Below are 19,373 nucleotides of genomic sequence, written 5' to 3'. Positions count from 1 at the left end.
TTGGTTTTTGCAGGCCTACATCGTGGTGGAGGACGAGAACGACTGCGTGCCGCTGACGTTGGAGAGCATGTACCGCGGCCACGTGGTGGAGAACTCTCCCGGCGGGCGCGCGGTCCTGCAGCTGGCGGCCTCGGACTGCGACCGCTCCTCGCGCCTCCTCTACCGCGTGCTCTCCGGGGACCCGGGCGGGCTCTTCCACGTCAACGCGACGACAGGTCGGTACATCGTGAGGAATCAAAATACATAAATACTGTCGTGTTTTATGTAGTAGAGCTGTGGGCAACCTTTTGAAAGACTAGGTAAAAAAAAATAGAAAATTCCATTTGATAAGTTGGTAAAAATTCCTTTAAAAAAATGTATACATGTCGCTCACTCCTTTCAAGAACGTCATAAATCAAAAAAATAGATCTTTTAGGAGAACGTTTTTTAAGTTTAAAAATGTAATACAATGTTTTAAAAATAAATATCAAGCCACGTATTGATGTTTTTACTTTGCAACAGATCTTTTTAGGTAAAACCTGAAGGTTTTTTCTCCATTTGAAAAATAATTAGGATATTGAAAAAAAATAATTATGCAAAAACAACACTTTCTGCCCTGTAGCGGGTAAATATTAAATTAAAAATATGCCGCTTTTTCTGGGATATAGTACATTTTCTCGGCATTCCGAAAACATGAACAACTGAAAATTGACGATTTTTGATTTATGACGTTCTTGAAAGGAGTGAGCGATGTATGTGTAAATGCAAATTTATATTATAAAACAAACATGGACCCCAAGAATTCTGCGATTCTACGATGGAGACCTTGGGAGAGTAAAAGAGGTGTCGGAAGACCCTAAAAGAGATGGTCCGACGACATAGTCGCTGTGGGGCGTATAAACTTTCAGTGTATCTGGACACATTTCATTAAATGCGAAATTTTTGCTCACAACAATACGTGGAACTAAGTGCTGATAATAGAGCAATTTCAATGAATAGATAATTTTATAAAAAATATGTATATTATGATGGTGTAGGTTACGACGAAACTCGGTCACTGGTCAAATAAAATGTGTAAAAAATTATATACTTGGTAGTTATTTTATCATACAAATATCTTTATTTATAAATACAAATATGTTATTATGGCACGTAAAACAACTTGGTGAATTAAATAAAGTTAAAAAAATACACTTTTATGTTTATGACTCCTCGATTCAAGAACTACAGATGTTTTAATCATCAGTTGAAAATGCGATCTTATCAAATATGAATTAGAGTACAATCTAATTTAAAGTAAGTATCTGTTTATTAATTATTCAAAAACATTTATCAAAATTATTTTGTAGATGTGTTTCATTTTGTAAATTTGATACCATTTCGGTAATTCACGGAATCCAGGGTAAGCCTACGATATGGGTTTTGTGTCAAAATTTAAAGCTATTAAAAAATAGTTATTAAAGTAATCCTCTTACGAGTATATTTTCATGACGATAATTTAGTCTTGAAAGGGTTTTATTAAATAAACCTAATATATTTAGACCGTGTTTAAGGCGCAAATGCGTGATGGAATATTAATGTTTAAATTCGTAACTTATTTCTGTGGAACTGCTTTTATACGTCGATTGTGAGAGTAATACAATAAAACAATTTGGAAATTACGAGCGGTTTCGGGTAATCTGTTCAAGGATTCCTAATTATAAGAATCTCACGTGAACTTATGGAAGATTTAACTCACGGGTTTGATTGTATAAATTTTAATGTTCGCCAAGAAGAACGAAACGGTTTTCCAAATGTTGGTACGACCAATTATATTCGCGTTAAATTGCCTACATTTATTGGAGTTTGCAACTTTTAGGTATTATTAAGTAATAGTCATTAACTCTGGTAATATTTTTATATAACCTCTGAAACCACATATTATAAAACAATGTTTATGTTATATTAACCGTTTGATCGGTAGGAACTAGACATGACAGTGTTGTGTAAAAGCCATCTTGTCATTGAGCACTAATCGCCTCATTTAGCAAGCCAAATATGTTCCAAGGGAAATAATTTTATTTCTTATCAAGTTGTACTTGTCGGATGATTTAATGTTATTCTACTAATAAAATATTCAAAAATTATTTCGTAATTTTTGTCTAAGATATTTCAGTGATTACATTATTCCATCTCCATAGTGTAGTGGTTAACTTCAGGCAAGGTTTGCTTACGGATCTATTTCCAATAAATAAATATAGTGTTTCATTTTATTTTAATTTGTTAATTTTAGTATTAGTTTACTGTTTCTTCGGACCTGAAGCTTTGCTTTCTAGTATTAAAGATAAAGTTAATACTGCATTGATCCGATGTAGTGCCCCATGCACTGCTGGATACGGTTAAGGGTCAGGGAATTATTATTTATTATATTTAAAATTAATAGTACTACGAGATACATTGGACAAATAATTATAAAACCATAAACCTTATTATTTTACCGCTTTTCAATCATCAATGAATTGATGGAAATAATCGAGTCATTTTATTAATCGAATGACTTCTAACGAATCTTTATATTAACCGATTCAGTTATTCGATTATTGAGATGGTTCAAAGAAAAACAAAGACCCTTACCCGAAAACAAAAATTGGCCGTTTTTCTGACTTCTGTGATTTAATCTGACTACTCAGAATGAAGTCAACGCCCTTTATTATTTACTACTATTTATCTTTCTGAATTAAGTTATCCATAGAATAACTTTTTACATTCGAATGAATAAATCGATTTTTTATTAATGACAATCATTATTCATAACCTTTAATTATATAACCAGTAATTTACTACTTACTACTTCTAATTATAAAACAAACTTTCTGGGTCTAGTTATCTATGGAATAACTTTTAACATTCGAATGAACAAATCAATATTTGAATCGATTCGTCCATAAGCTACATATGAGAAGCTACATTATAGATACTAAATAAGTTATCTATGGAATAACTTTTAACATTCGAATGAACAAATCAATTTTTGAATCGATTCGTCCATAAGCTACATATGAGAAGCTACATTATAGATACTAAATACGCGAGTGTTTTTTGCCTAGAATTTTCACTCATGAATTACATGAAATTACAGTAACTTTAAACATAAAGAGTAAATCCACTCACGAGTAGGCATAGGCTATGAAACTTAAAAAGTTGAAGCCGGAGTAGGGTCATGATAAGCGGTGTTGCATAAGCCGTAGCTAGATTTCAGAGTCACTTGGACGTTAGGTAATTCAAAATAAAAAATACTAAATATGATAGACTCAATTGAGTATCTGCCTTCAAAAGTACCTAAGTTTGAGTGAGAAGTCGAGACTTTTTTATGCGGTATAATAAAACATTTCTGTTTCTTAATTTCTCAATATTGCAGATAATATAAGTACAGAAGACATTGTTTATTTTGTTAATAGGATCGCAAAAAGCGAGCTGCTTTTAGCAAATAAGAATGTATTTATTTAAAATAACCTGTTATTTGGTCCCTGTTTACGTTTAAGCTAAAGGCGGAATTAATGCCTGATGGCAATTTCTTTTAGTCAACCTAATTTATGTAATTAATTAATTTCCCTCTTAGTTACACAAAAAGAATTCATTTGAAAGGCGGAAAAAAATCTTTCGAGTTGGAAATGAATAGATTTTAATTTCTAAATGGGGCTACCTTAAGATCTTAATAATTTTGTATTTTATTCTTAAGCTTTACTTTATGAATCTCGAGAGCGAAATCGCACTGTTTGACAAATTTATTATAATTAGAATAAACGTTCATTTTACATTACCTAATAAACAAAATTACTTGGTCTTTTATATGTATTTTGATCATATATCTGCATCAGTCTTTCAATGGACCAGCAAAGCATCCCCCATTTTTAATGATATAAGAGCGAAAATTTGCTAGTCTGATATACAGTAAAACCTTGATATAACGGACTTATAGTGAGGAGGGGGTGGGTGTCCATTAACACGTTGATTGCCGATCTGAAAAGCTGGATTTCAGAACCAAATAATTATTTTTCTTTAAACTTATATTTTTTTAACTGTGCTTATACAACTTTGTATGTGTGTCTTTAGTTTTAATATTATCTCAGTAGGTTTAACATACTGTTAATATTTATTACGCGTATACGCGTGACCGGCAATCAACGTGTTAATTCTGAAACTCTGTTGTATAAAAATAGGTTTAAAATATTACTTTAAAAAAAATATGAGCACTGTATTTAAATTTATTTATTTATTGATTTGGCGTTTAATTTAATTTATGTATTCATTTTAAATCAAACACAGATTTTTTGAGTCTACTAAGTTGTATTTTATTAACAAAAACACTTAAAAATATTATATTGTGTCAATTGTTTCGCCTTGTTAGGGCATTATCAAACGAATGTCACAATATAATATTTTTATGTGTTTTTGTTAATAAAATACAACTTAGTAGACTCAAAAAATCTGTGTTTGATTTAAAATTAATACATAAACTGTATTCAAACACAAGCAATATTATATAATTGTCTTCGGACACTCGTCGTGAAGTGACGTTGCTGTTTGATACTGCTTGCTTTCGCCAATCCTGCTTTGGAAAAAGAATCAAGTTTTGTTTCCACTTTTTCAGTTTTTAGACATAATTTGTGACGATCATGGCCGGTAAAAAATATTTACGTGCGGCGACATTTAACTTAAAGCGTGCATAATATAAACATAACGTTTTTCATCTTTTTTTCCATTTGACTGGGTTTTTTTACCGTTATATCCGAAGTTCGTTAAATAGAGGTCCATGATATCGAGATTTAACTATACTAATAATTTTAACGATAAATCATAATTTAAGTTTTCATCAGGTCCTTAATTATAAAATGATAAATGCGTTTAAACTGTTTTTAAATAATCATCATTTATATTAAATGCTAAAAACTAGTTATTTCGTTTTTTCCACCATTCACACATATGTCAGCAAATATAGCACTAGTAGTGGCCTGAATGGTAATAAATTATTACTCCTAACTTCCGCTAGTGTATCTCTATGGGAAAAACCGCATCCCAAAAATAAGCATAAATCGCCTTCATTTATTTTATATTTTGAAACATCGGTCATACTCACGTGACAATGCGGTTACTGCTACCGATGTTCAAATTTAAATGGCGTTCAACATAAAATTAATTCTACTATTTATTAAATATGGAAAATTTCCCGATAAAACCCCGTAAACGCCAGTTAGGTAACGATCGTTTTGTATTGAAAATTTGCACTAAACAAAAATACGTATGACCTGAAGAAAAGTATACACTTTGGAGCGATCCTTGGTCTGCTCCGAATTGATTTTTGTTCTTCAAATTTTTCGTTATTTTTTTTTATAACATTTGTGAAACAAATCTACATGTCGGGCTTTCTTACCTCTTTGGCCGATATCCTTATCAAAAATATTTAAATACCTGTGTAGAGACGTAAATGAATGACTAATCTTTTTATAGCCCTTATCCGCACCCATAAGTGCATAGGGCATCGTATTGTCGCAGTATTATCTTGATCGTTAATTACATAAAGGCAAGGTGATCCGTCCTGCGCTTCTTGTACGAGTCCAGGGTGATATCAAATCAATATGGGAGTGAAAATAATCCATATTTATTTTGACTCCCCTGGGAATCGAACCCGGGACCTCCAGCAAGGTAGCTTAACACTCTTACTATTGCACTGCGGAGGCGAAAAAATGAATTAACATAGCAGTTTGTAAAAAGAAAACCAAAAATATGTTGAATTTCAACTTTGCAAACAGATTAAAGTTTAGTGCTATTTTATAATGGTGCTGTGCTATAAAATGGGAAGTCGCGAGAAATTGTGTCACTTTTATCAACTTCTCGCTTCAAAGAGAGTTTCAAATCCTCTCAGGAATAACCACAAATCATTAGTTTTCATTCTATATTTTCCTGTCTTTCTAAAAGTTGTGAACGTTGCGATAATAATATTGATAAACCTGTAATGATTACTTTGGACCAAATTCAGCAAATGTTTTTTTTTTCATTGTTGGATTTTTTGCCTATGGTTGATTACACAGAACTGTAAAAAGCAAGTATGTAATATAAATCAGTTGTCAATGAAAATATGTATCCTGCTCTATGTAAAATCTTAACAAGGATATTTGGTTTTATTGTGTGACATGTGTGGTTTATCTCCCAAAGTCTTCAATCCCCAAAGTAGGCGGATCGCTCCCCTATGGGCTTCGAATGTGTAGAACGGAGTCAGACATGTTATTTTTCAATATGTCTACATCATGAAGAATGCTTTATGTTTTTTTTTCAATTCCAAAATTAGGGACTGAAATTTGCGTTTTTCTGAGATATTACGGCTTCTGTCCTGCAAAAAAGTACTTCTTGCTGACGTTTCAGATTGCATTGCAGCGTTCATGATCAGGGTTAATGTGACGGAAGCTCACGGATGGACGATGACGGATGCTATAACGCGAAAGCGAACCGAAACGTCGGCAAGAAGTGCTAACGACACAAAACTTTACACACCTAGATACCTTAAAAACTTTATCAACAATTGAACCGAAAATCTAATAAATTAAGAGGGAAATATTTAAAGAATATAACGATTTCAGCCACAGAAATCTCCTCTTGTAAAATTTGTATCAAGTTTGAACTCCAATTGCATTGCATCCAGCTACAGAAAATGATGATTTTGATATGTATATCTCTTTTATCAGGGGTAATATCGACTACGGGGCGCCGCCTGGACCGCGAGAGCCAGTCGCAGCACTCCCTGGAAGTGCAGATCTCGGACGGAGGAGACCCTCAGCTGCTCTCCAGCACCAGGGTCCTGATTGACGTCACGGACATCAACGACCACGCCCCCGTCTTCCTGGAGCAGTACTACTCAGTCAAGGTGCCTGCTGGCATGAAGCACAACCCTCGCTTCCAGGTCTGTACACTTTACCCGAGTTATCCAGAAATAGTTGACTACAGTATCTACTATTTATATTACCGTGTGTCTTACGCCTTAACTTTACAATTACTGCTATCACAATGGCGTGTGTTTTACGCCTTGACTTTCTAGTTAACTTACAATGACGAGTGTCTTACGCCTTGACTTTTCTATTTACTTACAATGACATGTGTTTTACGCCTTGACTTTTCTTTTACTTACAATGACGTGTGTTTTACACCTTAACTTTTATTTTTACTTACAATGACGTTTGTTTTACGCATTGAATTTTATTTTTACTTACAATGACAAGTATTTTACGCCTTGACTTTTATATTTACTTACAATGGTGTGTAGTTTACGCCTTGACTGTTCTCTTTACTTATCATGACGTGTGTTTTATGCTTTTACTTTTCTATTTACTTAAAATGACGGGTGTTCTACGCCTTGATATAACTATTTACGAATTTGTGTTTTGGTTAATCTTGTATTGTAGTTGAAAGAATTAAATTTTACGGTTGGACAGTTAAATATGTAGTTTGGTGGTTTTGGCATTTTTTACTTCCGAGATTTAACCCGCTTCCTCTATCTATATATATATATATATATATATATATATATATATATATATATATATATATATATATATATATATATATATATATATATATATATATATATATATATATATATATATATATATATATATATATATATATATATATATATATATATATATATATATATATATATATATATATATATATATATATATATATATATATATATATATATATATATATATATATATATATATATATATATATATATATATATATATATATATATATATATATATATATATATATATATATATATATATATATATATATATATATATATATATATATATATATATATATATATATATATATATATATATATATATATATATATATATATATATATATATATATATATATATATATATATATATATATATATATATATATATATATATATATATATATATATATATATATATATATATATATATATATATATATATATATATATATATATATATATATATATATATATATATATATATATATATATATATATATATATATATATATATATATATATATATATATATATATATATATATATATATATATATATATATATATATATATATATATATATATATATATATATATATATATATATATACATATAAACATATATACATATATATGTATACATATATATATATATATATATATATATATATATATATATATATATATATATATATATATATATATATATATATATATATATTATAAATATAAATATATATACTTTGTTATTATTATTATAATTATAATTATAATATTTTTAAAAGCTAAATTTTATTTCATAATCAACGGTTTGTAAAAATAAACTTTGTAAAATTGACATACAAAATCCAAACAAAAAAAACAAAATGTTTATTAATAATGTTAATTTGTGGAATTCGCTTTCAGCATTTAAGTATCTTAAAGGCTTTTCGGAATTTCCCATTAACACTAGTGCAGCAAAGATCCCACTACTGCCAGTTTCCGCTCCCGGTATTGAATACCTGGAACGGGGTCCGCAAACTTTGCTCTGACAGTACACGGAACAAAGGTCGCAAGTCAACTATGGCATACTGACGTCTTATTTTGGTGTGATAAATATTTGCAAATAAGTAAAATGTTGATAATACCGAATATATCCTTTTCACATATTAGACCGTTATTTTTCTTCAATTTTTCTGACTCCCTGCTACTAATTCGATTTTTCTTTATTGCGTTTATATCATTATCAATATAAATCGTTGAATTATGCCACATATTCATATTTTAATAATCACAAAATAATAATAAATCCTACACGCTTTGTTCGGTTTAAGTCTTAATACCGACTGTGAATTAATTTACAGGTTTTTAATACAAATATACGATTATCTTTGTAATACTTGTATGAGCTCTTTCGTGGTAAATATGGCACAAGCATTGCATTGAGAATCACAATCGAAAATTGATTGGTACTCATATTTTTCATATAACCCTTTATTGATTCTTTGGGTTACATAAATGCTCAGACCTTATTTTGTAATATTGATTTACTATGGGTCGTCTCTGAGATACAGACGTCAGTAATCACCTCATTGTATATTTATTTACTATAATATTGTTTACAAAGGTAATAATAAATATGATTGAATTTTTAATGTACACTGGGAGATCTTGTACCCAGGAATACATGTAACATGTATAGTATGCGATTTAAAGCATTTATTATACTTATATAAGCAAAATGAATAATTACCAGGGTTTGATTCCTAGTTGGATTGATAGAAAATAATATTGGAATACAACCACATCCAATTTATACCAAAAATCTGTAGTAATAAATAATTAAGACGTATGTCAATAAGCATACACCTCTTATTCATCTAATAGTTCATCAGCTATTGCATCGTATGGGTGCAATCTTATCTCAATCGTTAATTACATGAAGCCAAAATCATCAGTTCTGCGCTTCAGGTACCAGTCCAAGGTGATATAAAAAAATGAGAGTGAAAATCACTTATATTTATTTCGATCCACCTAAAAAACAAACTCAGGACCAGTAGTTCTTTACCTAATCACGCAAACCGCTACATTACATAAGCGGAAAAACATACCTTCTTATGTTACGTACAAAATATTTATTAAAAAATATTGCATTTATATATATATATATATATATATATATATATATATATATATATATATATATATATATATATATATATATATATATATATATATATATATATATATATATATATATATATATATATATATATATATATATATATATATATATATATATATATATATATATATATATATATATATATATATATATATATATATATATATATATATATATATATATATATATATATATATATATATATATATATATATATATATATATATATATATATGTATATATATATATATATATATATATATATATAAATAAATATATTGGGTTGATGCAAAAGTAATGACCGTTTTTTATGATCCCAGGTAAAAAAATTTTTTTTTCATAAATTATGAATTGTATCTTCTTTTTTATGATTTCATTGTATAAAGGATGCTTTCCCTCTACTTTCTATTCAGTTTTGGCCTTGCCAGAGTACAGTTATGACCCCTTGTATTTTTTCAAAATGTCGCTCGATAAAGTGCATTTACGTCATTGTTTACTTTATGAATTCCGAAAAGCAATACCGCGAGTGTGGTAACCAAAAATATTTGTGAAGTGTTTGGAGCAGACGTCATCAAAGTTCGACAGGCAGGAAGATGGTTTACAAAATTCCGATCTGGAGATTTTTCACTCATTCATAAACCTCGTACCGGGCGGCTATTGAAGTCTGATGACGACAAGTTAAAAGTCATAATTGACACCAATCCACGTCTAACCATCAGGGATATTGTGTCAATGATGGGAGTCAACCAAACAACCGTATTAATACATTTGAAGCGTATGGAAATGGTTTCGCGGTACGACGCTTGGATACCTCATCAATTGTCGGCTGCCAATTTATTGGATCGTGTTTCGACGTGCGTTATTTTGAGTGCGAGACAAAAACATGAGCCTTTTTTGCATCGATTGGTGACGGGAGATGAGAAATGGGTCGTGTACAACAACGTGACAAGAAAAAGACATTGGGCTATACCTGGACAAGCCCCATTAACAACTTCGAAGGCCGAAACCCATAAAAAAGGTTATACTTTGTGTTTGGTGGAATAATAAGGGTATTGTGTATTTTGAACTCTTGGAACATGATAAAACAAGTACAGCAAAACGATATTGTCAGCAATTATCCAAATTGAACATGGACCTTCAAAAGGATAGACCAGAATTGGTAAACAGAAAAGGGGCAGTGTTTCATCACGACAGCGCGCGACCACATGTGGCTATGATGACCCAACACAAGCTAAATGAGCTGAATTGGGATGTTATCAAACATCCACCGTATTCTCCAGATCTTGCTCTTTCTGAATTTTATTTACTCCGATCACTACAAAAAAAATTAAATGATGAAAAAAATTATACAATACAGCAGGTAAAAACATCCCTTACTTAATTTTTCGCATCAAAATCCACGTAATTTTTTACTACTGGTATTAATAAGTTAATAGAAAGATGGGAAAAGGTTATAAGAACTGATGGAAATTATATAATTTATTAAATAAATATAATACATAAAATTAAAAAAAAATATATATATGTAAAAAACGGTCAAAACTTTTGCATCAACCCAATATATACATATATATATATATATATATATATATATATATATATATATATATATATATATATATATATATATATATATATATATATATATATATATATATATATATATATATATATATAAATATGTGTGGTTTTAAAAGTAAATTCAACATAAAGTTTAATAGCGGGTATTTTATACAGGCTAAAAGCTTTAAATAACAGGGATTATTCAAACAGGGATTTTAGAGTTAACCATTGTTCGTTTTTTGCCAGTACACCCACGATATTGTTCCTTTTTTTGCTTAAGAACGAACTGGAAAGATCTGAAAATGCCCAGTATTTTTTTCTCTTTTTTTAAATCAATATTCTTGCCTTTTCTTGCCTTTTTTGGTGTTGCTAAATTTCTAACCACCCACTTTGGGGATTACTGATTTAAATGGACGTGGCGATGGGTTCCCAAACAGCCGGACATACAAATTACAGATGCCTTTTTCTTATTTTATGGATTTCTACGCTACAAGAGTGTTCTAGAAGAAAAAAATAAGGATGAATGTAGACTGTATACAGTTAAAATGGTATCTCTCTCTCTCTCTCTCTCTCTCTCTCAGACGAGTGTGCGATCTCTCAGACGAATGTGTGGCAAAACGATGTATGATAGATGTTCGAATGCTGAAATAAGGAGGAATGCAAAGCTGAGATAAGCATTATCGATAAAATTAAGAAAGGTGCGTTGAGATGGTTTGGACATGTGGAACAAACGAGTGAGGAAAGAACGGTAAAACGAATTTATGAGGCGAATTAAGTTTCAAAAAAGGAGCAGAGGAAGACGGAGAAAAACTTGACATGATCAGGTATGTCAAATACTTGAAAACGGTCAGGTTAGAAGTCGAAATAATCGACGGGTATGTATGGGGAGGTGCATGAACGTGGAAGAGACGAAAAATGTTTGCAAAGACAGAGTGGTGTGGCGTTCTATTCTCTCTGCCTACCTCTGCGGGGAAGCGGTGTGATGGTTAGTTAGTTAGTTAGTTAAGTGTGTTCTAGCCAGTGTTTAGTTATTAATTAAAACATCGTTACGGTCGTGAAATCTACAAAGTTTTACAGATAAACGCCGGCGTTGGTAAAATTATCTAAGTTTACATTTGGTCCCCCTAATTTCCCTCAAATATGGCCCGCGGCTTGACACGTACATATTTCTATAAAGTTCGCAAGTTCCGCTAATAAATAAGAACATAACGGTGTCTCAACTTATATGAAACATTTATCATTATTCCCTTTTTTATGAAAAAAAATGGAGGACTGAGCATCCCGGATGCTCAGACTTCCATCTGGAATAAAGATAACACTGTGTTTATACGATGCAGTGCCCTATGCACCATCGGGTGCGAGTAAGGGTTTGAAGATGAATGGAGAAGTGATAGAAGAGAGTTAAATTTTTATTTCATATTATTATTTTGACATCTCATCAAAGATGAAGAATAATATGGAAGTCTGGGTATTTATGGGGCTGACGACCGTCATAGGCTGGTTTAAGTGATCACTTTACACACGTGTAACATTCGCCAATTCCACCCATTATTGACAATCACACTACTCAAATTTTTGGAAGTTTTATATATAATATATATATATATATATATATATATATATATATATATATATATATATGAACCAATTTAGAAACCTTGTCTTGAATCACTAGAACTTCACCAGAGACATCTATTGGTGAGATGAAAACAACCTTTTTTATTGAGCAGAAACTCTTATATTAGTATGTGAGGTTTGAATCCTGGATTATAATCACACACATGAGACACGCCAGAAAATATGATTTTTGTTTTTTGAAATGAATGAATTCACTCAAGAAAAATTTCATTCATGAATTACATGAAATTATAGTAACTTAAAACATAAAGAGTAAATCCACTCACGAGTAGGCATAGGCTATGAAACTTAAAAAGTTGAAGCCTGAGTAGGGTCATGATAAGCGGTGTTGCATAAGCCGTAGCTAGATTTCAGAGTCACTTGGACGTTAGGTAATTCAAAAAAAGGGAGGGAGGAAAAGGGGAAAATCAAACTTCAAGTCCAAGACAAATTATGTGAAAATAGGGACACACCACGATATGAATATTGACTTATAATAAATAATATCAATATTGTTAAGAACATAATGTGTTAGAATTTCACTGTTGAAGGTAAGGTTGTCCAAATTATGCTTTCCAAGATTCACTAGCGCAATTTGTTGTCTGACGGCAACCGATCTTTGACAGTGACCCTTTTCTAAATTCTCAGTAATACGAGCAGCGAACGCTCCCATTTATTAATGAATTACGCGATTTATCCAATAAATTAGCTTAATTTGTTGTTGAACTCGCATTTCAGTTTGGCCCGACATTTAAGCAAGCAGAGACATGTGTAGACATTGGCTAAATTAACAAACCGAATTAAATAACGATCTTTTTAAAAGTATTCGTTAATAAATTCGGTTTTCGATTAAAATATATTGAAAGAGGTAATAACGGTTTTTTGGTAAGAATAAGTTTAAAAAGCTAATTGCGGTTTTTGACAAGAATATATTGAAGAGCTTATTACGGTTTTTGATAAGAATACGTTTAAACAGCTAATTGTGGTTTTTGGATTTAATTTAATTTAAAGCTAATTGCACCAATCAGTGCATAAATTTGGTTGCGTTTTTGGTATTTTTATCTCCTTATATATGACATCAAAACCCTAAGCGAAATACATAAAATAAATACATATATAAACCGATAAAAAGTAATAAATATCTGATCTCCGATAAAATAACAGTAATGCCTGTATTTTACTGCATGTTTTCGGTATTTTTGTGTCGTACTATTGCCACATTTGACGAATAACGGTAATTCATTCTTTAAAAATTACGTCATTCATTGAAAGATAAAAGACTAGGAAGTTTGTGCTTCAAATCGTCGCCAGATGCGCTATTCGTGTCCAAACTTGTTCACCAGTAAAACAAGTGAGCACAGTATTTTTTCAGTTCGCACATTTTTTATAAACAACAGGTACGCCAAATGCTTAGTACGGTGGTGTTTAAAATGTAAACATCCTGTTTAATATGCGTCAAATAGCGTTTAAGTACACAAACTCGTTAATTGAGATGCTGTTCATTTTGTAGAACTCCACATTAAATTAGAAACAAAGTACATATGTCAAAATTAAAAATTCATTATTTATGTTAAGAGTATGGCAACTGATAGTCCTCTGATACTGAAAAAACCCTTAGTGGGGCGCGATTGTGCATTGGCGGACACGACGCATTATCTTTTTAGGGATACAACGTACTAATCATCGTGCTATCTCCTTTATACAAGTACCTGAAGGGCATCTATTTTTTTCCCGTTCTAATCGATGTATTTAGTTGTTCTTCCCTCTAGCGGTCGTTTTAATATCGTCCACTAATGTGGATAAAAATATAAACTTACATTTAAAATCTTTATCGATTTTTCAAGTACTTAATTTTAGACACGTTTGGGTTAGTAAGTGAAAAAATCTTTTTAAACAAAAAGTCTTTATTTTCTAAACTTCCATTATCTTTTGCTTAAAAATAGCAGTTATAAAAAATGGTCAGTGAGTTTTCTAGTGTTATTAATTGGCTCGACTTTGTCGTAATCTTAAATTCTGAAAAACTTTCTATACTATGCATTTTTTGTGGATACTTTTTTACTAAAATTATAAGGTATTGAAATAAAAATAATGCGTAATAAAAATCTCTTTTCAATTTGTTTGGAAGTATAATCTGACGAAAGCCATGGCTGTAAAAAATCGTATTATTATCAGCTCACTTTTAAAGGAAAATACCCGTTCCTGTTTATAGCAGCTGATATAATTTTATGATGTTACCGTATCCAATAACACAGTAAGAGTTAAGTACCTATCAATTTCCTTCATATAGTCGTAGTTATGGACAGAAAAATATAAGCCCGATAAAAAAATACTTATACCCACCCTTGAATTTATTATCTTGAAAAATTGTAATACATTTTTCCTTTGAATTTACTCCTTTTTACGATAAAATGAATTAAAATGAATCGTAGATCATAAAAATATTATATGTATGTAGCTATGAGGTGGTAAGGTGTAAGTATAGAGTAGCTACTTATAATATTACTCATATTTTTAAAAGATGCATGGTGTGAGTGATACTTTTTTTTAAAATTGCAACTAATTGTACAATTTTATTTAAAAAATATGAATATGTAACGAGTAAAATCAAATTTTGCAAATTGGTTGGAAAAATAATTAATCAATAATGAAGACCGTTTCATCTTCCTGTAGTTAGAATATCGGCACTGAATATTCCAATTATTTTTGGATTTAAGAAGCAATTCTGGATAATTATCAAAGTATTTATTGAATTCATACAAAGTTATGTTTAAATATTAAAATTTAATTTAATTCTGATTAGATCTTTCGCAGGTGTATTGCCTAATTTCTAATAGAAAATTCTATCATTAATATTTCTCTTTATTATTTATGGTTATGTAATTTCTGATTAATAATTTGTTCTCAGATGAGTTTACTAGAATTTAATTAAGATTGAAATTTAAAAAATGTTTTTATTTTGATACTAACCTTCGTACTTTTAGTACATAATTACTTTTGAGTGTATTTTTGTAAAAATATTTAAATAATATATTATCTAACTGGTTTTATTTTCTTAATTGAAGCATGGAAATCAAATACTTAAAATTTTTGGTAAATTCAGATTATGATTTAATATGGTTTTATTTAAATCAATCTTATTTTATATTGTATTAAACAAAGAACAATGTGTTTTACTTATCTTAAAAAATAACCAAGCTTTGATAGGATTTGACCACTTTTTGGTTTCCAGAATTCAATTGTATTTTGTAGTTTGTAGAGTATGGGTGATCTTGGTTTACATTTGGCATTGGCATTATGTGTGGCTTTGTTTTGAACGATACCTCAGAAGCGGTGGGATGCGCAGGAGGTAGAAGGTTCTGGAGACGCGGGTCCGGAAGACGAGTCCGCTCCGTGGGAGACATACGATGGCCAGCCCCACGGCCAGGCCCTGCTGCGGGTAGGTTACAGCAAACCTCAGCATGCATGCCCCTATCGTATGTGCATGAAGTTCATCCAAACAGGAACTATGTGCATTATCAACTCCATTCGATGGGAACTATGCGCATGTTCAACCCCATTCAACAGGAACTATGTGCGTGGTCAACTCTATTCAACAACTACTATGTGCATGATCAACTCTATTCAACAGGAACTATGCGCATGTTTAACCTCATTCAACAGGAACTATGTGCATGTTCAACCTCATTCGGCAGGAACTATGTGCATGATCAACTCTATTCAACAAGAACTATGTGTATGATTAACTCTATTCAACAGGAACTATGTGCATGATCATCATCATTCAACAGGAACTTTGTGCACGGTCAACTTTATAAAATAAAGTACATGGATCAACTTCATTCAAAATGAGAATGTGCAAACATTACTTTATGCAATACATTTTATTTTCAAAATTGTCTAATAAAATGATGCCAAGGAGATAATTATTCAAATCATCCCCCTAATATCACTTTGCCCCTAACCATTATTACAGTATCTACTCAATGAATTAGGGCCACGCAGAATTTCGCGCAATTTCTCAATTCAAACAGGAATAACTCAGAGAAAACCTTGAATAAAACAACATTGAATTTTATTTACACATGAACACTTTATTACGCTTAAATTATGCATATATTTTCATATAAATATAGTTAGTATTTAGTATTTCCACCTTTGGCAGAAATAACTGCCTCAATTCTTTTTGGCATACTTAAAATGCACTGTTTTATCATGTTTTTTATTTCTTCGTCTTCTGACCAAATTTTTTGAATATTTTTTTTTAGACAGTCTACTGTCGGATTTGGAAATGAGTATACCTTATTTTTTAACATGCTCCATACGTTTTCTATAGGATTAAGGTCCGGAGAATTTCCAGGCCAGGGGAGCAAAGGCAGATTTTTGTTAGACAAAAATTTTATTATTGATTTAGCCCGGTGGCAAGGTGCCCCATCCTGCATGAAGGTGTATGGACCTTCTGTTGGGTCGAGTGTATGGTAGAAGGGCAATAAAATTCGTTCGAGGACCTGCTTATAGGAATTTTGGTTCATTGTTCCTTCCACGAAAAACAACGGCCCAGGTAAATTGTTAATAATACATGACCATATCATTGTTGCAGGGGAGTGTTTGATAACTTTTACCACACAGGCCTCATTGTAACGTTCCATCGGTGTTCTCCTGACGAATCGACGGCTCTCTGTCACGGCTTCTAACCGGCACTCATCACTAAAGATGACCTGAAAAATAATGAAAATTTAAGTTAAATTCAAATATATAAGTTTATTTACTAAAATGATATGTAGAAAATTCAATTTAATTAAATACCTTTTTCCAATCATCTACCGAGTAATTTCGATGTAGCCTGGCCCATTTTAATCGATCCGCTTTCATTGGTGGTGTCAATTTTGGTACTTTTACAGGGCGCCTGCATTTCAGATTTACTTCGTAAAGACGTCGCTTCAGTGTTGATACCGATATATTTATACCCTCTTCTTCCAATTTTATTTTTAATGTTTTTGCTGATGCACTACGGTTTTCTAAGGCACTTTGAACGATTTTTCGATCAGTCCTCGGTGTTGTTTTTCTAATCCTACGACAGTTCTTTCGCCGATTGCTGGTGGCGGGTGACTGATTTTTTATTGATTTTGAAATTCTGTCCACTGTTTGACGAGAAACGTTTTCTTTTTTTGAAATTTCTCTATTAGATAGTATTCCTAATTTCAGTAGCACTATAACGCTAGACTTTTTTTCCTCAGAAATGTCTTTACTTTTTCCCATTTTGTCCTTTTCAAAAAAAAACACTTGTATTTACAAAAAATTTTTATACTTTATGAACTAAAATTAAAAATTAAGTTTTTTTCACAAGACACGATAACTATATAACCTCTCTGAACAAAACAACAACCAGAACTCAAGAAACTTCACTAATAAATGAGATAGGACTATTTTTTGAACTTTCAACTATCTGTCTACCTGTGCTAATTAGGGACCTTTCTCAGAAAAAGGGTTTGAAATTTTGTAAAGGCTTAAATAATTCAGGTATATTTAACATATTATTGAAGGTAATATACATGATATTAGATGTCAATAGAAAACTTTAAGTATTTATGTAAAATAAATATAATAATCCAAAAGATTTCAGAGTATTCAAAAAAATAATGGGTGGCCCTAATTCATTGAGTAGATACTGTATAATTTAATATCAGGAAGTAACCACGTTTATTTCAGAAATTTTCATGTCTTAAAAAAAATAATGTTTTATGAATGGTCAATAAAACATCACTCAATTTATTAAATTTAGAATTTCTTATAACATGGTTTTATTTATCTATTTTGCAATTATGATATTTCTGCGATAGAGCAACTAATCACATTAAACAAGTTAATATTGAAGAACATATGTATTTTATTATCATTATCATCTGTAGAAATACATTTCTAGCTAATTTACATTAAACATACTTACTGTATAGTTTTTGGTCTCATTGGTATTATTATGTAAAAAATTGAGATATGTTTTTATCCCTAAGGGATCGAATTATCACTGAACAAGTAATAACCATTTTATTGTATTCATCTAGCAAACATGATCACCACATTACACACAAAGCTCATTATTATCACATTTCACATTACTATCCTAATTGTTTTTATCCTCAAGGGGTCGAATTATTGTTGTACAATTAATAATCATTTTCTTGTTTTCATCTAGCAAATATGATCACCACATTTCACACAAACTCATCATTATCACATCTCACATTACTTTCCAAATTGTTTTTATCCTTAAAGGATTGAATTATTTATGCACATGTAATAACCACTTTACTATATTTATGTAGCAAATATGATCACCACATTCCACACAAAGCTCATCCTTCACACGTCACACATTACCTACTATCCTAATTGAATGTATATTCATCAACACATAATATAGAATTTTCAAACATCTATTTTCCATATTTTATACAAATGGACGTGCATTTTAGCTCTAGCACTGATAAAC

At 30.7% G+C, this 19,373-nt stretch overlaps 1 protein-coding gene across 6 annotated transcripts in view; it reads left to right on the top strand.

Moving 5' to 3' along the window:
- Window positions 1-19,373, top strand: part of LOC148303421 (fat-like cadherin-related tumor suppressor homolog) — a 448,267-nt gene that overhangs the window by 394,650 nt on the left and 34,244 nt on the right. For 5 of the 6 annotated variants that reach the window (XM_088269962.1, XM_088269964.1, XM_088269963.1 and 2 more), the window contains exons 5-7: window positions 14-215; window positions 6,699-6,913; window positions 16,212-16,322. In XM_088269962.1, coding sequence (XP_088126088.1) covers window positions 14-215; window positions 6,699-6,913; window positions 16,212-16,322 — 528 coding nt within the window. The remainder of the gene's footprint in view (window positions 1-13; window positions 216-6,698; window positions 6,914-16,211; window positions 16,323-19,373) is intronic. The other variant, XM_088269965.1, reaches the window with a different exon arrangement.

The sequence above is a fragment of the Brachycentrus maculatus genome, unplaced genomic scaffold, assembly GCF_059751285.1.
Source record: "Brachycentrus maculatus isolate JH-2025_06_01 unplaced genomic scaffold, ASM5975128v1 h1tg000369l, whole genome shotgun sequence".
In the NCBI taxonomy this organism is placed as follows: Eukaryota; Metazoa; Arthropoda; class Insecta; order Trichoptera; family Brachycentridae; genus Brachycentrus; species Brachycentrus maculatus.
The sequence above is the reverse complement of the archived record's forward strand: the minus strand, read 5'-3'. Positions and strand labels throughout refer to the sequence as shown.